This window comes from Chenopodium album, chromosome 8 (genome assembly GCF_948465745.1).
Source record: "Chenopodium album chromosome 8, dcCheAlbu1.1, whole genome shotgun sequence".
NCBI classification, from domain to species: domain Eukaryota; kingdom Viridiplantae; phylum Streptophyta; class Magnoliopsida; order Caryophyllales; family Amaranthaceae; genus Chenopodium; species Chenopodium album.
Genome location: NC_137841.1, coordinates 39070175 through 39094355, shown reverse-complemented (window position 1 = coordinate 39094355; position 24181 = coordinate 39070175). Strand labels below are relative to the sequence as shown.

At 34.7% G+C, this 24181-nt stretch overlaps 1 protein-coding gene across 1 annotated transcript; it reads right to left on the bottom strand.

The window, feature by feature from the left end:
- Nucleotides 1-7098: 7098 nt before the first annotated feature.
- On the bottom strand, nt 7099-23776 carry LOC145556040 (BTB/POZ domain-containing protein At1g04390-like). Its single transcript, XM_081617723.1, has 8 exons — nt 23612-23776; nt 22596-22722; nt 11473-11980; nt 11234-11367; nt 10702-11135; nt 9373-10521; nt 8770-8922; nt 7099-7755 (listed from the first exon to the last, which is right to left on the bottom strand). The coding sequence occupies exons 1-8, from the start codon at nt 23719-23721 to the stop codon at nt 7332-7334; spliced, it is 3039 nt and encodes a 1012-aa protein (XP_081473849.1). The 5' UTR covers nt 23722-23776; the 3' UTR covers nt 7099-7331.
- Between the last annotated feature and the right edge of the window lie 405 nt (nt 23777-24181).

Here is a 24181-nt window from a genome sequence, read left to right as displayed (position 1 = left end):
CTTCGGGTGGGAACTTCTTTGGCCGGGCGGCACTCTAGGGCCACTCTTTGGACTACGATTGGGTTCCAATTCTTCGGGCCATTCCGGATTTCCTCTTTGGGTCTTGAATACTCGGTCCAAATGCCCCGGTATCACATATACCGAGCCCTTAATCATCGGTTCGATGGCTCTAACCGGTCCTAGGCTATAAAAACTGGTCGTGCTTCTCCAATGCTCGTAGTTGCTCCATAATCTCTCGGGAAAATGCTCCAAAAGTGCAAATCCCTACAAAAGTCAACCAAATCTACGAAAACACTAGAAAACACCAATTAGTAATAAAAGTGGCTCTAAAGAGCCAAAAACACTACTAATTATGACCAAGGGACGGGGGTAAAATACTATATAAAATAGACATATCATGGCACATGTGAGATTTGGATGTAAAGTAATATTATTGTACACCCCGGGCACACAAAAATTTTTGAATTGGGGAATGATATCAATCTATGAAGATTTTGCAATAAGAAAGAATAATGTGTTGGAACATTGAATTTAGAAAAAACTAAAAAAAAAAACAAAAATCGAAACAATGAATGTAATTTATGAGGGCGTCCTTTCTTTATTCATATGAGCAACATCATCCATAATCATCAATCATCAATAAGATAATACTGAAACAGACACCATCAATGACACATGTCATTTTTTGGTGCTTTCCCTCCAAAACTCCCTTCTCTTTTTTTTTTTTTAATTTTTATTTAATTTTATTTTTGTCAATGCCATCAACTACCTATTATAAATTATATACAATATTCACCAAATCATATACTTATGATATTAATATCGTGTCTATAGATTTGGTGAATGCGACGGGTAAAACTAATTTGGTCAATTTGGTGAATATGACAAGAAAATATTAATTTTTTCCTTACGGAGTTAGAAAATAAATTAATATTTAGAAAAATAGTAGACTAATTTATAATCTAACTCTGTTAGGATACTAATATTTGCATTATTCATTTATTTTTCAATTAGTAAAATAACATTATAAAAGTTACAAAAATGCAAATAACAGAAAATACTTATATCGACCATTAGTAAATTAGTCCTTTATTACTAATTGAATTATCTTTGTTTCTTTGTTACAGAATTAATAATTTGATTTATAAATGTGCATTGCACGGGCACTATACTAGTAACTTAATACTAAAACAAACTTAGAGAGTGACACGTTAATGTTATTTTTTCCCTCCAAAAATTCCCCTCCATTTTTTTTTTTTTTTTTTTGAATATTTGTATATAAACATAATAATTTTATTCCAATTCTTTTATATTATCTCTATAATAAATATATTCCTTTTTCTTTGGTGTTCTTAATATAATTCTTCTATAGGCATTTACCTAAAATATCATTCCAACTCTTTTTTGATTATCTTTTAACCAAAGTATTATTAGATTTTGCAAAAAATAAGTAATATAAAAATTGATTTTTGTAATTGATATTAAATAAATTACTTTAAAACAGCACTTCAATTTATTTTCACTAAAATAATTTTGTTAGATATAAAGATGATATATTATTTATAATTAAAAAAATTAACATCAGTGTTGAGCTAATAAATAGTTTTACTAAAGAATTAGTCTGTTGAATTATAAATAAGTCTTTACCAAATAGTCATCGGAGCTGATCAAACCCAGCCCTGCCTGAAAAACTCGAGTTCTGTTAATTTATGGGCGGAAAATTCCATTTTTGTTAATTTTTTTTTCCCGAAAAACCCGCTTTTTGCCCAAAAATTGAGGTGGATTTGGGCAAGACTTTTTCAGCCCAGTTGGGCCCGGACTGAAGACATAAACCGAATAGGCCAATTTTTTTCGGCAAAGCCCATTCCATAATCACCTCTAACAATCACACAAGATCTTGAGATCTTTTAATTAAGGGTGAAATAAGCTATATAATTTAGAATGTTGGAAAATATGGTGGAGAGTATAAAATAGAGCTAAAAGTACAATATGAACGTTACAATTACCATTATAATTGTACAATAATGGGGTTAAAATTTACATTTTTATTCATGCATGGTTAGATTTGAAATCTTATGAAGCAATTATAATTGAGTTAATTTCCTATAAAATAATATTTCTGTAATTTTACCAACTTGTATTTTTTTTATTTTTTTTATTTTTTTTTACGTTTTTCTTCAAAAATATAATGATAATAAATACATGCATAAAACTTATTAAAATGTGAGATAAAAAAATGAAACAATAAAGATAAAGGAAATAGAATTATTAGATTTCCTCATCAATGTGCATGCACTAATGAATTTCAAATTGTTGAACGTTTAGCTTTATTTATTTTATTTTTATCTAAAACGTGAGATTATATATTATATTGTTTCTTTGCCTTTTAATATAGATCGGGACAATATAATTTCTATATATTTGATGTGTAGTTTTAATCGAATTTTTTTGTTATTTATAATAATTTTTTTTAATAAATTGATTTACCAAGCATGACACAGGGCATAGTTTAATTATAAGAGTAACCTTAATTTGTCCACAAGTGTAAGTCAATTTCATTATACAAGTATATCAATCTATATACTATCTAAAACAGCTAATTTCAATTTTTTTGTATTCGTGTAGTGGTAAGGTCACATATGCTTTTACATTGATTGTTTATGTAGTTGAACAATTTCATATATTATTGATCACATATGCTTTTACATCGATTGTTTAAGTATGAAATCGAATTAAATAAAAATCGATCACAAAATCAATAGATTTATTAATATCAAATTAAAAGTACATTGTTATTTACTTATATTGTAGTTTTTTTTATCACATTATTGTTATTATTGTTGTTGTTGTTGTTGTAAGCCCCGATGCACGGTTTTTAAATATTTCATTTTGTATATTTTTTTGTAATTTTTTAATATTTTTTGTTTTTATTTTCTATTCTATTATTTTAACATTAATTTAAGTTAAAATATTTTGTTAAGTTTTAAATTATTCTTATTCAAATTTTACGTGTATAGAACTTGAATTTATAAATTGAAATAAATATTATCTCATTCATCGGATAGTTAGATAAAATCATTAAATCAAAATATATTTTTTAATTTCTAATTATTTGTTAAAATAATATAAATCCTGATGTAAAAGATAATATAAAAGATAATTTATTTTTTTCATAATTTAAATCTTAAATTACTATTTTTTGTTTTCAATTCTCAAATTTCATTTGTTAATTTTTTCTTAAATGGCGACTGAAGATTAAAATTCTAAATTAATATATAAATCTAATTTTTCATTGGTCGAAATATTACTTTTGCTTATGTGGCGTGCGATGCACGAATTTTTATATACATTTTGTATATAAATATTTTTTTGGTGATCTCTTAATTTTTTTCTTGCATTATAAGTTTTAAAATTTTGTATGAAAGTATCATATCATCAGATATTTACATAAAACCATTAACATCAAATGATAATTTATATTTTTAAAATATAAAAATATAATTTTTAGTTTTTTATATAATATAAATCCTAATATCTAAAGATAATTTTTAGTTTTGTAACAAACAAAAATGATAAAATTTAGTGTTCTTAAATAATTAAAATCCTAATAAATTACTATTCGTCGTTTTTACCTACCTGGCAAAAATTTAAAATTTCATTCGTCACTTTTGTTTAGGTGGCGAGTGATTTTTTTAATTCTAAAATAAAATAGGAATCTAATTTTTAATTGGTCGAAAATATACCTTTTCTTATGTGGCGCTCCCAATGCTTTCCAAAAATGCCTACTTTATTTATATATATTAGATTATTATTATTATTATTATTATTATTATTATTATTATTATTATTATTATTATTATTATTATTATTATTATTATTATTATTATTATTATTATTATTATTATTATTATTATTATTATTATTATTTTGTTTAGATAGACATTAGGACATGTGATGAGTATCGATCTTAGGATCCCATGATAATAGAAAGGAAACTTGAACTACCAAAGCTGTATTTTTAATGGGTACTAATAATTAGCATTTTATGTTAATTTAATTTTTTGTATAAAAAATTAAAAGGTTATGAAAATTATATCTATAATATAATTGTAGAGTTAGTTAATGAGGTTTCTCCAAAACCTCAATCCTCAATTCTCATACTCTCCCTTTTTTCACACTATCCTCCTAATAACTTACATCTTTTTTACAAAAATAATAATCCTCCAAATAACTTCCACTTCTACTATTTTTATTAATTTTCATAATAACACATACTATCCATTTTAATTAATATTACAAAAAAAAAATGCACAAAAAAATTACCTATTTTATTAATCTAATAAGTATCAAAACAAAAACAATATGTTTTCTACGCATGGTCGATTGACACACTAAAAACACTACTAGGTAACCCCTATCGGAGTAACCTCTGAACGAGTAACTCTGTCCGATCAAGTATCCCTTGACTAATAATTAACTCTTGACTGACCGAGTAACACTTGACTAACCAAGTAACCCCTAACACGATTGAGTAACCTTTGACATATCGAGTAACCCCGACTAACTAATTAACCCCTAAACAAATAACCCGTCCAACCATATATGAAACTTTGTGAAACATAAAAAGTATACATCATGTTTTAAATGCTACTAGCAACATCGTATGACCACTTGCAAAAGAACAAAGAAACCTTTATAACATTGACTAATATTTCAACTAATCGTTCAGTAACTACCTTATTATTAATAAAGATCAATAATAAATTAAAAAAATAAAATAGAAAAACCGTTTTTCGTGTGACAAGGCACCAATGTGGCTGCTTGCAAACAAACAAAGTCACTCCTATAACATAGACAGAATAACCCTTATAACATTAATGAGGTTACCTCTATAACACTGAATGGATAACTCCTATAAAACTGATAAAATAACTCCCATAATAGTTGGACACACAATGTTGTAACAATTAGTTACCATATCAAATCAATTTCTTGTATTTGAAAAACAATTTTTGACATTAGGTTTATTTTTAATATCATTTTGTAAAATATATATCCCAGATATTTTGCACGGGTACATTGTAGTTAAGTTCAATTTAAAAGTTATTGATCAAATAAGGATTAAGGAGGTGATGAGGCATGTATTATAAGTGGACATAAATATCTTGGAAATAAAGTGATGAGGCAGGGATTGTACATCTATTATAGGTGATAGGCGGGTGATCGAGTATTAATTGAGTATGGATAAATTTGTGAATGAGAACAAAAACTATTGTGCTGGATGTTAAGTTAAGCACAAATTTTCATATGTAGTTGGTAACATAGTGTGACTGGGGTTATTTGGTCATGAGTTACTAGGTCAGTAGGCATAACTTGGTCAGGGGTTATTCGGTTAGTTAGGGGTTATTAGGCCAGTTATGTGTAACTTTGTTTGGGGCTACTCAGTTGGTCACGAGTTACTCGGTCGATCAAGGGTTACTCAGTAGGTCAGAGTTTCTCAATATGTCGAAATTACCCGGTCAGTGTTTTGGTTTGTGTCAACTTGTCGCATGATGTGACAGGCCACACCAAAAAAAAAAAAACAATGTAAGTTTAATTTGTTGTATTTAATTTGAATCCTTAAAAATAAGAGTTAAAAAAATTGTTTTAATAAGTACTTCGTCCATACATCATTTAAGTTTATCGTTTTGAGAGTTTTATATCTTGATTTTTTTTTTATGATTATTATTGAAAAGAATTTATGATTAATATGCTAATTTATAGATATTATTTGTTATTCTTATATTCAATTAATATAAGGTTTTACATCAGATTAAAATGAAGATTATTAGTAAACTGTACATCGCACATGTCCGAGTGCAAACAAATTAGTTAAGAAAAGTAAACTCATTTTGGTATTCATGAAACCCATATTCTTTACTTTTTACTCGTAAACGAATAAATTTACTTATTTTATTAGTGTAATAACTTTATTTTCCCATTTTGTTGTAACCATTAATCAATTAATCTACACCATCAACTAACACATTGTTTGGATAGAGGATTTGGGGGGAAAGGAAGAGAAGAGAAAGTGAGGGATGCAATTTCCTTCATTTGGGTAGTAAATTATGGAGGGGAAGGAAATGGAAGGGAAAGATTTAGGGGTAAAATATTTCAATAATTGCTTGACAATAAAATCTTTCCAAATTTGAAAATATTTAGAAGGAAAATACATTATATACAAAACAGATTCAAAAGGAAAATAAATTATACAAACTGATTTTTTATGAATAGATAACTTTAAATCCAAATTTTTTTACAACTTTAATCCAAAAATTTTCTCTCCCCTCAAATGGCTAGAATTCTATGTACGCATATTTCCCCCAATTTGCTAACCCTAAAATTTCAAAATTTCCACAAATTTTCCACCAAATTACCTTTGTTATGGTTGTCAATTTCAATGGTTTCCAGTTTTTCAGCAAACTTTTTCTCCGCCTCTTTTGCTGGGTTCTTTGATTCCCATTCAATAATTGTTACAAAGTCGAAATTTTGCTTGAATTATCAAATTGCTTAATTTGTCAGTATTGAATTGAAGATGAAAAAATCATGCTTTGATCAAGGTAGGTCATTACGAAGAAGAAGAAAATCAAAGTTTTTTTGGTTTGATTGTGAATTGAAATTTCGATGTTGAATGGAACAAGGGAGCACGACGTTGCAGGTGGTTGTTTTCCCTCCCGCCCCTTTCTTTTCCCTTAATCCAAACAAGGGAGCTGAATTTCTTCCTCCCTACCTTCCCCTTTTCTTCCCTCCCCTTCCTTCCTGAATCGGTATCCAAACAAGTTGTAATAGTGTGGCTGACCATACATAAGAATTTGTTTATAAAAGGTCAATTTCCTGATATCATAAAAGAAACAAATTCATGCAACATAATCTTTAGTTTCACTTCGTATTTACTTTCTTAATAATTTTAAGAGTAAGTATTGGTACAGATAAAATTTTGTTTTCATATAACTTATCAAAAAAATTTATATTCCATTTGAGGCTTTGATGATTCTATTCCTCTTGACCTCTTGTTGACCTCAACTTTCACAATGCAGACTACTACCAAGAGTTACAACTTACAAGATGGAAGAACTGCACCCTATATACAGAAGACAGAATGCTGTTGTACATTGACAGGTAACAACCATACCAAAATTTTGATCAAAATAACTGTAGCATAGGGCAGATACAGATTCCTGTAAAGCCGATCAGTAATCACTATAGCAGTAAGACAGTAATTAAAAATAAAAATCAGTATTTGCGGAGCTAATTTGGATATCAGAGAATAGTCAGATTAGGTACATCCATCATCAGTCCTGACAGAGACGAACAGCAGCCTGCCGAATCAACTCAGTAAGAGCTTCATCCAAATCATCAAGTGCACCAGAACTGTGAAGAGTACGGTAAACTGGGGCAATCCTATTTGCTGCAACATCAACCAATTCCCATTGAGAGAATTTAGCAGCAAGTTGGATTACCTTAATTGCCAACGCTGGTGAATCCAAGTAAGACGTGATCACTCTTGAATACTCACATTGTGCATCATTCAAAAACCAGTATTCAGCGAGCCAACAAAGCTCTATGAAAGGGTGCAACTCAGATAATTTTTCCTTAACATCCATATTATCCCATAAACAACCAGACACCGGTTTTGGTACGTCAGTAGAATACACCCATATGACAAGCTTACATAAAGCTTTCCAACTGACAGGTATTTTAATGGAATGGGAACAACTGCAAGAATTTATTAAAACTATTTATGTAAGAAGGAGATTGTGCAAGATAGGATTAAAAGTGAAAGGTGAGAAATCTATATGAAAAAATAAGCTATAAAGGCTAATATAAGAAATAGAATTCAAAATAATCCGAAGGAAAGGAATTTTCTCTATCAGTTAATTACACTTCTATTATAAGATTTAATTTCTTCAGGACAAGGCTACACCTTCCACTTGCCTGTACCATGATCCTTAAGAGGTAGTGGAACCCTCAGAATTTTTCCAGCATACATATTGGACTGCTACAGTGTACGTTTCAAAGAACGAGTTTGTACTATTTTCTATGACTAAAGGCTTTGGGGGTCCAAGAGCACATGGGACTTGATAGAAAATACTACAAAAGAAAAAGAAATCATGAAGATGACCCAATGAAATTATTTTTTGGTAAATGTAGTCGAACCCTTGTATGATCAAGGCTCTGTGTTACTTCGTATTTGTTAAGACAAGGGCTTTTCGAGTTTTCTTAAGGTTAGAACAAATTACATATACAGGTTAAACAAGGGAGAATTACATATACAGCCTACAGGGATATCAACACAATCTTAGGGCTTATTGCGGAATGTCTCAGAGGATATATAGTCTGACCTGCACTAATGGCTGGTAAGCAATCACTACACACAAATCTTAAGCACACAACTTGTTATATTTTAGTTCAGAGAAGGAGGGAGAGTTCATATTCGGCTCTACAAGATTACACTAATTTAGCAGCAAAATTTATGGGTACCACTTAGAAAACACCAACTCTTAATCCTAGAAATATAACAGAAACAAGCAGACAATTGATAACTTGATAAGCCAGCAAATAAACGCCAAAGCAAACAATTTTGTGAAAAATTGCCCCCATAATTTTGTAGAATCAATTTTAAAATGGATAAATAAATTAACATATTGGAATATAACCCTTTTATAATATGCTCACCCACATTTTTGTAGATCAAAAGAAACAGCAAAAAAGATAGATAAATTATATTACCTTTCTTGCATCCCAGATTGAAATAAAGCCCTCAGATAATCACAACTAGAGCTTAATATTACTCTGTGAGAATGGATGTGAGGCATAGATATAGAGCAGCAACTGCAGGTCCATGCTATACTTTCAGTTGATTCAGATTCCAAGATAATATCACTGAAATTGCAGCCACGTAAATACATCAGTAGATGCAGGAAATAGCATGACAAAAGCAGAAGTCAATCATCAAATACAAATATAAACAGAACTTCAGCACCCTGTCCAAGACGTCAAATTAATAGAAGCACTTTATACAATTGCTTGACCATTTACTCGGGATAGGTTCAATTCAATCACAAAATCAGCTCCAAACAAAGGAATGATGAGAGGCATGATGAAAACCTAATGCCCTACTATATAATAGCACTTAATTCTCTTTTCATTAAAAAACGTGTAGTAGATAATATGAGGGCAATTCAATTCGGCAAAAAGGTTATTTAAAAAAAAGGCTTATGCTCTAAACATATAAAAGAGCACCACATGGTATTACACTTCAACAAATAATAATTATTAAAAAAAATAAATTTCATAAATCACATAATCAAATTATGTTAATCCATCACTCACGAAAAATCAAGTCCACCGTGTCCGAGAGTTGTCGAAAGATCAAAAGTGGGCACAGGAGCAGCCCACTTTGGCCTTTTTCTGCAAAGAAGCTGTAATAGAGGTTGTATGTTGCAATGTTTTGCTAGCATTCTTAACTTTTTTACAATGGATCCTTCAGCTCGCAGATAGCCAGAGTATATATAGTCCAACAATTTGAAAATTGCTTGTTGGTCAACTTGTGCAGATAGAGTGACTTCCTTCTCAGTCCTTCTACATCTGTCAGTAAAATCTCTTTCAGGAAAATCATTGGACCTGGATAATCTGTCTTCATCTGAAGGTCCTTCAGGTGGGAGTAGGGATGGGCACCGATTGAGAAGAATAATCCGATGAACACTCAAAGACTGCCCATCTCGAAGAACAAGACGCATATCTCCATGGTCCGTCTCTTGAACTGATGCAATTCTTTTACCTAGTTTACTGGGGAAGCCATAGAGCCCCAAGAAGCTAAGGAGGTATGAACAATACCATCTCAGTCCAGTAGAGGCAGTATCAATAGATATATCCAGGATATCTTGGATAAACTGTTCCTTCGTGTAAATATTCTGCCCAGCAAAAATATCTAACACATGCCCCTCATTTTCATGACAGTTGATCAATTCAGCTAAACTCCACAAAGCCAAAAGCAAGTGAATTTCATTGCCTTCCCAATCTTCTTCATCAATTCTACAACAAGTCCGCTCCATAGCTGCAATTCTTAAATGAGAGGTCAATGATACTTTGTCAATATGGGAAGCATTATCTAACCACCATCTCACAAAAGCCAACAGAATTTTAATTCCTCCATTTGTGACAACCTGCCTATAGAAGTGAGGCAACCCAGAATAGCATGTAAAACCTATCAGGTTAATTAGTAATTGAAATTTATCAGGTGTCCTAGATATGTCGCCAGAATAAACAAAATTCAGACCATATAACAGCTGCTTTAGATGTTCCTCGCCCTCAAATCTGAGTGCTTCTAAAAGCACCAATCTTGCTTCTGATGAAAAATACTTGCTTGGAGAATACATCATCAGCAAAGTGGCTTTCGCTGCTGATACACTCCTGAATTTATATGTCCGATCAGCCTGACAAAGTAGGCGGTCTCTGCCTATTGAGTCCACGAAGGCAAGACTTTTAGATACATATCAATAACAAATGAATACAAATTAGCACTATCTCCTTCTGAATCTGAACATAATAATACTTGTGTAAAATAGAAATAATAGTTCTGAAGAAAAATAGCCAAAAATAAATAAATAAAAAAAAAAAAAGAAGAAGAAGAAGACATGCCATAAGGCCCATAAACCATACCATGCTGTAGTAACCAGGAGACTGACACAATGCTTATCGGGATTAAAATTTTCTTCACACTGAGCTGAAAGCCATCCAATAATCTCCCAAACAAAAGGTCTCAAATCCAGAAGAAAATTGGCATCCAAACCCTCTCTTGCCATAACTACAAGATCCTCAACTGACAATGACTGTTGATATGGCTGGAGGTTCTGGTAATTGGGCATCAATAATTGGATGAGTACTTTATCAATTCTAAACCTCCACAGATGATCATGATGCTTTCCTTGCCACTGAGTAATCAATGCCAGATGAGAAGCTTCTAACCTCAAAGACTCTTCCTGATTAGAAAAGTCCTCATGACGCACGCTTGAAACAGTCAATGCACGGACAATAGACCTCACTATAGGTTCACAAGATAAATCCAACACTTCTGAACACAATTTCTTAGTAGCCTGGATAATTGGATTGCACAAACTTTAGTACAAGGAGAAACAATTGACACTTATAAGTCAAATACACAGGTCATTTCCTGGCAACTCTTGATTGTTACCATTATATATTGTGCGATCTTGAACGCAGAAATTCGAACTGAAAGAGGCTGAGATTCGCCCATGCATTGCACAACTGTTTGTATGAAGACATTCCCATTTTCCAGAAGCTTTTGTGCTCCATTAGCACATAGAGCTGAAAATCACGAATCATTTTACTCAACTTAGATCATCTGGGAGAATGAATCAGCTATAGGTAAAAAGGATGCGGCAATAGATATTTACCATCCAATAAGTATACCTAAAGCTGAATAAAACTGCAAAACAGCAACTTTGACATTTGCCTCAGGGTTGCTGCAGAAGATCTCTATGACTTCCTTTAATTTGGCATCATTCCAAACAGCATATCTTGAGTGGGGCCATAGCTTCATCATGGAACTCAAGAGAGAAACCATCTCTAGGAAATATTCAAGAGGCCTGGCTTTATCAAATAAAACCCTCAAGTTACCAATTACTTGAGTAACAACACCATATTTTTCCAACGTATCCCTAATTTCTTTCTCTTTCTTGAAGCCAACATTTGACACTATAAAATTTAGAGCAGTTGCACTCATAATAGCAACTTGAGAATCATGGTTAGATAACAAAGGAGATAAAGAATGACTAAGATGACTGAAGTGCAGCCGCAACATCGAAGTAGGAATAATCCTAACCAACTTCACTGTAACTTCTAACCCCATTGCAAGCACAGCTTCATTTAAGGAGTGCAGAATACCTACTATAGCCTTGACCACATCAGGAATTGAATCCTAGATTGCAAGTAAGCATATACGTCAAACAACTAAAAGACTACAGTCGAATGCATATAAATTCCCATAATTGAGCTGACTTTCCATTGTTTTAAGCATGTTCTAAATGATTATTATTTCAGATATATTATAGCAAAATAAAAAATAAATTTTTTTTTAAAAAAAAAAAACTACTCCAATTATAGCAGCATTAACAATTAATAGTATAGGTATAGGTAAGAAATTGATCAAGGCAGGCAGAAATTCAAGTTTCTAACTTTGACAAAAATGTCAGTGATTTAGAATCCTTTTGACACAAAAGAATATTAGCTACTCCGTCCCATATTACTTGGGACGTTGGGGTGGACACGTAGTTTAAGAAAACTACAAGTGTGTCCATTTAAAACATTTGTTTATTGTTTAAAAGATTCTCTTTTGTATTTTTATATTGCAAGATTACAAAAAATAGGGTGGGAGTGGGGTAGGTGAGGAGAGAAGAATGTGGAATATTAATTTTTTTATTAGTGCTCATGTTAAATTGTGACTCGAAATCTAGTAGGGCTGACTTTGAACGCTTATATCTCTCAAACTACAACTGATTTTGAGGTGATTCAAGTTGGAGGTGATAGCTTGGTTCAAGAGCTTTCCAACGATAGGTCATACGCCCAATTCTGATAAGAAACGAGAAAGTTATAACCGTTTTACAAAAACCTGACGAAGCTGAAAATTTGCAACGAGGCTGCGAGCTATAGCTTTATGCGAGTGAGCTATAGCTCGGTCCTATGAGGACTTGCGGCACGCATGAGCTAACTGCCGAGCTATAGCTCGGTAGTTAGGTTATTCTAGGATAATTTATGAATATTTCCTAAAATTATATCTTTTCTATGACGACTATTTGAGTATACTTGAGGAACAATCTTAGGGTTTTATTAGGGTTTCCTTGTGTTATAAAAGGACCCTTTAGTCGATCAATTAGATCATACCTTTTTAAGCCATAAGATTTAGGGGTCCTTGTATTATTCTCTTGTTTCTTTCTCCATTATAGTGAAGAAGCTCTCGAATCCCCCACCCGTGGATGTAGGTTTATTTTGACCGAACCACGTAAATCCTTGTGTTCTTTGTTTATCTTCTATATTGCTTTTCTCGTTCTTAATTTCATTAACTTGTACCGCATTAATCAAACACAATTACACCCTAATTTCCTAACAAGGGGTATCAGAGCCAAGGTTTTAAGGTCTTAAGGTTTAGGTGTTTATAGATTAGTTTGATTAAATTATGCCAATGAAATTTGATATTGAGAAATTCGATAGGCAAGTAAACTTTGGCCTATGGCAATTGAAGATGAAAGTCATCTTAGTTCAAAGTGGCTGTCACAAGGCTCTTGAAGGTGTATCCAACAAGCCTTCGGGCATGACGGTGGATACGTGGGAGGAGATCGATTTGAAGATTCTTTCGGCAATTCAATTATGTCTCTCTGATGATGTTTTAAGAGAGGTTGCCAAGGAGACGACTTCTGCGGGTTTGTGGTTGAAGTTGGAGTCACTTTATATGACAAAGAGCGTGACCAACCGTCTACTACTCAAATCTAGACTTCATGATCTTCGTCTAGAAGAAGGTAAACCTCTTAAGTCTTATTTAGATGAATTCTTCTCTATTATTATGGATTTGCAAAACATCGATGTTGAGATCGATGATGAGGATATGGCTATTAGGTTGTTGTGTTCTTTACCGCCTACGTATAAGCATTTTCGAGATACTTTATTGTATGGTAGAGATGATTTGAGTTTGGAGGATGTTAAGGATGCCTTAACTCAAAGAGATTTAATTGACAATAAGTTGGTTAATAAGTTAACTTTTTTCACCAAATAATCCCTTTCCATCTAATCAGCCACCTTTAGGGAAATTTCAGCCACCTTCATCCTCCTTCATCTTCCTCCTCATCACCATTATTCATCAAATTTCTACATCTTCTTCCTCATCCCAATTTTTTCTCTCTCCTCCTTCAATGTCGCTTGATTTCAGCGGCGATTTCCGACGAGTTTCATCATATTTCAGCGGCGATTTCAGCGTCGATTTCCTTCGGGTGGCGATGCTAGGAAATCGAATGTTGGGTTTGTGGGTTCGTGGGTCTTTTGGTTCTTTGGTTTGTGGGTTTGGTGGTAGGTGGGAGGTTACTGCGGCTCGTCGGTGGGTTTGGTGTAATTCCAGATCGTTGGTGGGTTTGGTGGTTTCTAGGGTCGTCGGGTTTGGTGGTGGGTGGGTTCGGGGGTCGTTGGTGCTGGGATTGTTGGGTTCGATGGCCGGTGGGTGGTTTCTGTACAACTAGGTGGTGGTGGGTAAATTAATATGAATTTAGTTGAATTTGTTTTTTTTTTTTTTTTTTTAGGTTGGATTAAAACTTAAGCATATACCCTTATCTTTCATTAATCATGTTTATGATCTTTTGCCTCGGCCTCCGCAAACCCCCCCCAAAGTTGCAACTAAAGTGGACCGGAGGTAGTATTAAAAATACATGAAAAAACAAAATTTTATATGAGGAAGCTAATTTTGCACAAATATTGTTGAAAATTGGTGGTTATTTTATTGCAAATGAGTCGATCATTTTGGGACAAAAACTAGGCCAAAAGGATCGAAGTTTTGGGGACGGAGGGAGTATAAATATCGTGGGAGACATCTGTATTGTTGGGACCATTAGAAGTATGTTATACAATATTGGATATATTAGAATTAAACAAAAATAAAAAGTCCACTAAAATAAGGAAAAATTGACATTTACTACAACGAAAGAATCTTGAGTCACATTTGCTACCTGTTTAAATTTTTATTTCATTTTGCTACCACTTAAAATCACATAATTAAAATTCCACTGCCACTTAACAAAATCCGTTAAGGTTCCGATTCCGTTATATTTACTCAAAAAAAAAAAATTAAAGCAACCCCGCCACCTCACTACTACCCCCTCCCCCCTACCGGCGGCCAACACTCAGAGCTTCGGCCGGCGCGAACCCACCCCCCTCCCTTTCCCCCACATTACGCAGCCAACCTCCCCTCCCAAATCCCCTTCTTGATGTCCGACCCCCACCCCAAACCGGAAACCACCATTTTTTCCCCTCCCCCAACGGAATCGACCCCCCCTCCCCATTCTCTTCGTCGAAATCAACCCCCCTCCCTTTACGGCCACCCCTAACCCTAAACCACCATAAGCGAAACCCTAAAATTTGTTTAGGGTGGTTTGGGGTTGGTAGTTTAGGATTAGGGATGGCCGAAAGGGTAGGGGAAGGGGAGGGGGTCGATTTCGGTGGGGGAAACAGGGAGAAGGGCTGGTTTCTGGTGGGGGGTGGTTTTCGGTTCGGGGCAGCAAGAATGGGAAAAGGGAAGGGAGTTGGCTGCGTAGGTGTGGGAAAGGGAGGAGTGGGGTTGCGCCGGCGCCACCATCGGCACCAGGTGGCTGCAAGTTGGTTGAACGATGGCTAAAACCAACTAACGGAAACAGTAACGACATAAGCCATTTGGTAGTGAAATATATATTTTAGGGATTTAGGTGGTAGCAAAATAAAATAAAAACAGGTAGCAAATGTGACACACGATTCTTTTGTTGATAGCAAATGTCAATTTTTTCTTGAAATAATTATGAGCTTCCACAATTTCCATCTATTAGTTGGATAAGTCATATCAGAATTAGGTTTAGACAATTATAAGTTAAAATAAATCGATTTATAAAGGTCAAAATCTGACCAATCCTAATGTGTACGGGACATCAATTTGATCCTAAAAATCAAATTGGTTCTGCTGCATAAGTTAATTTCAAGTCAGATTTCAGCAACTGATCATGTTTTGCACTAAAAAAGGTAGAAACATTTATAAGTGAAATCTTATTAGAATCAATTCAATTTATATTTTGAAATTATTTGCTTTACCTTATGAATATGTAATTAGAGACTACAGCGATCAAAACAGTGTGGGGGATGACTCTAGTCTCTAAACCCTTGATTTAAGTTTTCATACAAATGAAAAAAGAAAAAAAAATAATAAAAAGTAAAATTAAAAAAATAAAAATAAATAAAAACCCCACTAGTGTGACTAAATCAAAGTATATAATAAAACCACATGTCCTATATACAAATCAATTACTAGAAAATCATGTAAATGAAGGAACCATTTAATGTAGTATATCTCAATTCTAGATCTTAAGGAAGGCAAATGACATACAAAAGTATAAATAATTAATTATTAAACAGCATCCATACATGATATTATAATTCCTAACCAAATATGACACCAAAATTTAGGTCACTTAGTAATGGTAAAATTAGAGAGATAGTGAGCGACTAAAAGCTGGATCAGCGAGGCAACAAAAAGATGTTTCCTATAAAAGAATATATCTCAAACTCACCTAAGCTAGCTCAAATTTACTAATTACATGTGGATTGGACATTGGAGTCAAAGAATTGTTCTCTTATCGACACAATTTAAAGAACCTTATAGTGCTTTGCAAATGAGCTAACTCTATATAATGTAGCATTAATATGTCAATAGTTTGATCATACTTATTACACTCTCACATTTTATTTTAATTGATTTGAATAAATCATATGGTAGCGTAAATTGAGCTATCTATTTGGTCAAGCATTGGCATAAAATGACTGGCTGAGATATTTTCTAATCAGTAAATTTCCATGGTTGGACAAATATTAGGATATTTAGGAAATATCATAGATTTAGGAAATATTTTATCTTCTCTGTTTCCATGTTTATCTAGAACTAGGATTCTAGAGATCTTTTGTATTATATATTTCGTGCTTTTCCATCAATGAAAGCTAAGCAATTTCTGCCTAATTCTACCTAATTCTACATGGTATCAGGCCAAAGTTTCTAATCAATAGCATTCAATGGCAGGTGATGATGTTCCACCGCCACCCCCACCACCGACCGAAATAAAACCAAATTCCCCTTATTATCTTGGTTCCCAAGATCGCCCAGGAGACTTCATCACACCTACTCGTTTAACTTCCGATAATTATGATAGCTGGGCTGCTGATATTCAAACCGCTCTCGAAGCTCGACGCAAATTTGATTTCTTGGATGGAACAATTCTTACTCCATCACCACCGTGCACCAAGTCCGATTGGACGGCCATTAACGCTATGCTAATATCATGGATATCAAATACAATTACTCCTGAAATACGGTCCTCTTTGTCCAAATTTAGAGAAGCAAAACCGTTTTGGGATCACTTGAAACAGAGGTTTGCTCAAACTAATGGACCTCGCATTCAACAATTAAGATCTTCCATAGCCAAGTGTGAACAATCTAGGGATATGCCGGTTTCTGTTTAATATGGTCAATTACACTCCTTGTGGCAAGAGTTGGATCATCATGAGCCATTAATTTCCTGCTCTGTTTCCGGTTGTCCTTGTGGTCGTTTACACGAGGAGCGAAGAGCGCAAGCAAAGTTACATGATTTTTTAATGGGATTGTATCCAGATTTTTATTCATCCCTACGCACTCAAATTTTATCACAAGATCCGCTTCCGAGTCTTGACAGAGCCTATCAGTTAGTAACTCAAGAGGAGCGTGTTCGCCTGTCTAGGAAGGACGCAGCCACTCATCCAACCGAGGCCGTTGGTTTTGCTTTGCGCACTGGAGCTGATGCGGCAGGTGTGTCGCGAGGCAGGGGAAGGGGTTCTGACAAACCACTTTGTACCAAGTGCCACAAGACGGGGCATGAAGCCTCCACCTGTTGGGCAGATAAGGTGTGCGCCCACTGCAAGAAGAAAGGGCACCCTGAGACCCATTGTTTTGAGATTGTGGGCAGGCCAGGGAGTAGACGCCAGGAGCAAGGTCGTGGTCAGCCTCGTGCCAATGCAGCCGCTTGTGACAGTCAGTCTTCCGCATCTACTTCTTCTACAGTTTCGGCTTTGGGACAATTATTTACTCCTGAACCAGTGGAAGGCTATTGCAGGGGTTGTTGGTAATGCTCAAATTCCGGAAAACAGATTAACCGGTAAGTTTGATGTTTCATCTTGGATTATTGATACCGGCGCGACTCTTCATGTCACCGGAGAGAGTTCTTGGCTAGTTGACACGAAAAATATTGAATGCCCTGTTGGGTTGCCGAATGGTGCACAAGTAATAGCCACTTTGGTGGGATCTGTCTGTTTATCTGAAACAATTACTCTCACTGGAGTTCTTTATGTTCCGAATTTGAATTGCAACTTACTTTCGGTTTCTCAACTTAATGATGATTTACACACTATTGTCCAATTTGATTCTTATGTTTGTGCTATACAGGACCAAGCGAAGGAGCTGATTGGAATGGGAACTAGAAGAGATGGACTATACTATTTTAGCAAACCGAAAGTGTCAAACGTTGAAGCTACACCGAAGTTAGAGTTATGGCATCGTCGACTTGGGCATCCTTCTGAAAAAGTAGTTAAGTTAATTCCTAATGTTTTTGGTAGCAAAGGTCATTTAGATATGGGTTGTGAAGTATGTATGCATGCTAAACATCCTAGAGACAAATTTCCTTTAAGTGATAATAAAGCATCTCGAATATTTGAGAAAATTCATTGTGATTTATGGGGTCCATATCGACATGTTTCGTCGTGTGGAGCTCGTTATTTTTTGACAATTGTGGATGATTATTCACGAGCAGTTTGGGTTTATTTGTTGGTTGATAAATTAGAGGTCTTTCAAATGTTTATGGCCTTTGTTGCCATGGTTGATCGGCAATTTTCTCAAACTATTAAAGTAGTACAAAGTGATAATGGGACAGAGTTTAACTGTCTACTTGCCTACTTTAGAGCCACTGGAATTTTGTTTCAGACATCGTGTGTAGGAACTCCACAACAAAACGGGCGAGTAGAGAGGAAACATAAACATATATTGAATGTTAGTCGTGCTTTGAGATTTCAAGCAAAACTACCTATTTATTTTTGGGGAGAATGTGTACTCACTGCTGCTCATTTAATTAACCGTACCCCAACTCCTCTTTTGGGAAACAAAACTCCTTTTGAAATCCTTTTTCACAAACCCCCATCTTTTGTCTCTATTCGAACCTTTGGATGTTTATGTTTTGCTCATAATCAGAAAAACAAGGGAGATAAGTTTGCTAGTCGGAGTCGCAAATGTATTTTCTTGGGTTATCCGTTTGGTAAAAAGGGATGGAGAGTGTTTGATTTGACTACAAAGGAATTTTTTGTCTCACGGGATGTGAAATTCATTGAAGAAGTATTTCCGTTTAGGAATCCGGAGGCCGTGAATATTTCCAATAATGAGTATGAGGATCATAATATTCATGAGGATTTTTCAGCAATTATTTATGAAGATGATGTTGATAATCCAAACAACAAAGCCCAATCCAATACTCAAGACCCAGCGGTAGGACAAGCTTCACCAAGGTCCGTTGGGCCTTTGGCAGATCAGTCCATAATGGCTGCTGGTGAGCCCGCTGGTAATCCAGCGCCAGATGGGCCACCTATATCTTCCCCCACCTCCACGCCATTTGAGCAGGTTGTGGATGGGGCTTCTTCGAGTGGGCCCACGACTGCTGCAGAATCGGATGACAAGGAAGCTAATATAAATGATCAAGCTTTGGGCCGTGGCTTGAGACAAAAATTTCCGAATGTCTTGCATCGAGATTTTGTGACACATACGGTATTTGCTAATAGTCCACTCTCTTTTCCTTCCGATCACTCCTCAGGTACTCCTTATCCTTTAGCACATTACATTAATTGTGACAATTTTTCTGTCAAGTATCGCAACTTTCTTGCAGCTATTATCAAGGATAATGATCCTAAATCTTTCAAAGAAGCAATGAAATATGATGGATGGCGTAAATCTATGAAAGATGAAATTCGTGCTCTAGAGGACAATGGTACATGGACTCTAGAACGCCTTCCTCCTGGGAAACGTGCTCTTGGTAGTCAATGGGTCTATAAAACTAAATATTTATCTAATGGTGATATTGAGCGTCTTAAATCAAGATTAGTGGTGTTTGGTAATCATCAACAAGCTGGAATTGACTATGATGAGACATTCGCTCCAGTTGCCAAGATGACTACCGTTCGTGCTTTTCTCGCAATAGCGGCTTGCAAAAACTGGGAAATACATCAAATGGATGTGCAAAATGCCTTTTTGCATGGTGACCTAGCAGAGGAAGTTTACATGAAGTTGCCCCCCGGGTTTGAAAGTTCAGATCCGTCTTTGGTGTGTAGGTTACGCAAGTCATTGTATGGCTTGAAACAAGCACCTCGGTGTTGGTATGCAAAGTTGACACCGGCTCTAAAACGGTATGGATTTATCCAATCCTATTCAGATTACTCTTTATTTACATATACTAATGGCAATACTCAAATTAATGTCTTAGTTTATGTGGATGATCTTATTATTTCTGGGAATGATTCCGCTGCACTTAAGGCTTTCAAAGCATATCTTAGTGATTGTTTTAAAATGAAAGATCTTGGTTCCCTTAAATATTTTTTAGGCATTGAGGTGGCTCGTAGTCCGTCCGGATTATTTTTGTGTCAAAGAAAGTATACTCTGGATATTATCTCTGAAACAGGTTTATTGGGTGCAAAGCCGAGTGGGTTTCCCATGGAACAAAATCACAGACTCGCTCATGCTAATGGCGAATTTCTTCAGAATCCAGAAGCTTATCGTCGTCTTGTGGGACGGCTAATATATCTCGGGGTCACTAGACCGGATCTCGCCTACTCAGTTCACATTTTGTCACAATTCATGCAAGCACCACGCATAGAACATTGGGAGGCGGCCTTGAGAGTTGTTAGGTATCTCAAAGGATCTCCCGGCCAAGGCATATTATTGCGTTCGGATAGTGAGCTCACTTTAGAGGGATGGTGTGACTCAGATTGGGCGGCGTGTCCTTTAACTCGACGCTCGTTGACAGGTTGGCTTGTGTTTCTAGGAAAATCACCGATTTCTTGGAAAACTAAAAAGCAACCTACAGTTTCAACTTCTTCTGCAGAGGCGGAGTACAGGTGTATGAATGGCGCCACTTGCGAATTAAAGTGGCTCAAGGGTTTACTGTTGAGTTTGGGTGTGCAACATCCTAAAGCCATTAAATTGTTCTGTGATAGTGAGTCAGCATTGCATATTGCGAGGAACCCTGTGTTTCATGAGCGTACGAAACACATAGAGGTTGATTGTCATTTTGTTCGCGATGCGATTACTGAAGGATTAATTTCTCCGTCCCATGTGTCCACTAAAGATCAATTAGCGGATATATTCACAAAGGCACTCGGAAAGGCGCAGTTTGATAAACTTCTTTCCAAGTTGGGCATTTTTGATCCTACTGCTCCAACTTGAGGGGGGGTATTAGGATATTAGGAAATATCATAGATTTAGGAAATATTTTATCTTCTCTGTTTCCATGTTTATCTAGAACTAGGATTCTAGAGATCTTTTGTATTATATATTTCGTGCTTTTCCATCAATGAAAGCTAAGCAATTTCTGCCTAATTCTACCTAATTCTACAACAAATAATTTAGACTTATTTGCTACTTTAACCTCCATTTTAAGGCGTGACCAACCTGATAAGTCTAGCTTTGTGTTTTTTTGTACTAACCAATCACCCCTAGCCTTGATCATATTTGTTATCGTGGATCTGAATGTTTAATTTTAGCCCAATGAATGTGACCACCTCTAGCTTTCAGTTTTTGATCCTCTACCGCATTCAAAGATTGACTCTTAGAAGTCAACGAAACAATTGTATTGGAGTGAAATAAAATTTTGAGATTGAATCTAGCTTAAGGTAAGGAATGGATACAGTTATAACAGCTTCTAATACAAAATCAAATTAGAGAGAACATACATACAGATCCGTAGAGCTTTCAAAGGAATTCCAACGATAAAACTGACTTAACAAATTAATCCACCATAAAAGCCCACCTAAAAATTTCATTATAAAAAATGGAACATATTAATTGAGTAATGGCAAACCTATTTCAATAAAACCTAGATCCTCTGTTCATGTTATTAGATATAAATCAATTTTCTTAGCAGTCCAGAGCATATAGAAAACTATCCTGAGTTCATATCAGTATATCACCAAAATTTTGATAGTTGAAAAATTTTCGTCTTGAAACATTTTGCGCAGGCAATATCTATTGTTGTCTAAATTATCAGCCTTAACCAAGTATGTAAACAACCAAATAAAACAATCATGCCTAAACAAATGCTGAAAATATCAGCCAATATACCCTGTACAACAGTGATACATGGGCTTCAAACCCCGTTACATGGTATAACATTACTAAAATACTAAGCTTGGTTATGATAAATGCTTTGAGTACTGAAGCCATGCAATTAAGTCTTAGTGTTGACATTATCTCAACAATTTGGAAGCTTTTAAGTGCAGAAAGTAAAGAGAATACAAAATTATACATGTAAATGGAATGGTTCCAATGTTGAATTCTAAATTTATGTGTCATAATCTACATAGTAATCAGCGGATAAACCAATTTCAAGTTAAAACAAATTTTATCAAATATTAGGAGGCGGAAATATACATGCACACGAACCTAATAGAATTGCAAGCTTGTGAACACTTATTAGATTAACAGATACTCTCTGCAATAAGCAACTTTTACAGGTGATGGATCAAATGCTTGGTACCTTTACTATAGGCATTTGCCATTTCTCTGGAGAAACACCATCAAGAAAAGCAGATATAGATCGAACTACCAGCCTTTGTATCTCAACATCATTGGTACTCCATTCCTTTTCTTTATTATTTGAGTACCTATTAATGAAAAACCTTCTTAATGCATACTAATCATAACACTTCACAAACGAATCACTGGAAAATAGCTGCAACGTCATTGAAAACCAATAAGTTGCTAACATTGTAGACGACATAAAACTATTCGGACTACATAAATCTTCATTGTCACATATTGCTTAGCAATATAGATATATGAAACAGCTCCCTGCCACCTTCCCTTTTGCTACTATATTGTTTTACTAATTGAATTAAAACTCTCAATGAATCTCAAAAGAGTTCATCAAACACTCGAATTCATAGGTCAATCGCAATTCGATTACAATTCCTATTCAAAATGGCTCCCACCATGATAGAATAATCTACAAATTCAAGTTTCACGGGGTTAATAAAATCACGACTAATTTTGTAGTTGCAAATGCCTATTTTAAAGTCTCTAAAATTTCATAAACAATCAATCCAAATTTCCAATAAAACAACTATCCATCTCTTAATCTCTAACATAATAACAGAAAAATGATTGAACAAAAATAATATTCAACATTTAACCAATCATAAATAGAATTTGATCCGAGGTCTTGGGTACCGCTGCCAAGAAATTATCAAGTAATTACCAAGTACAGTCGCTAACATCAACAAACAACCAATTATCAATACTGCACACTATTTCAAGAACAATTACCGACATAATAACTAAATTTAAAACATCATATTCGACAAAAAATATAAACCTATATACCAAAGAAATCATCCTAAATAACCCCCCCCCCCCCCCCCCCAAAAAAAAATATTATATCATTTTGTCGACAACAAACTGTAAATTCTACTATGTAACACCCAAAACAAAACGATCAAAAGGTTGCAAAAATCAAATACGCCTAAAACCCAGAAAAAATAAATTAATAAAAACCTGAAACCAAGGTTTAATCCATGGTAGAGGCGTTGGTGAAGAGTGGCAAAATGAGAGGTTGGTGGTAGTTTCTTGGTGTCTGGTTTTTTCCCTCGTCTAGATGATTTCATTGTGTTTGGTTGTTCGGTGATTTCTTTCGCAAACTCTTGTAATAATCAGACTAAAATAAGCTGTAGGTTCTTCTAACATGGTATGGTATTACCGTATTAGTATATGATTGTGTGGCGGTTCACGTTAGCAATTTAGCACGTGGGTCAAATCAACCAAATACTCCATCCGTTACACATTATTTGCAACGATTAAACATTTTTTCTCTCCATTTTATGTCAAATCGTTGCAAATAATGTGAAACGAAGGTTGTTTTGGGTGTTTTTTGTCCCTCTGGAGAGTTACAGCTCAGAGTATGTTCCTACTGTGCATGAACCTGCAAAACTACGAAGATTTTGGGTTGCTGGAGCTCCGCCTCCGACGATCAAGTTAGAATGCATAGGAGAATGTGAAAACGATGCGGAAAATAAAGAGAATATTCTCGGATTCCGAGATAAGGTGTTTCTCTAATGTAAGAGAGTA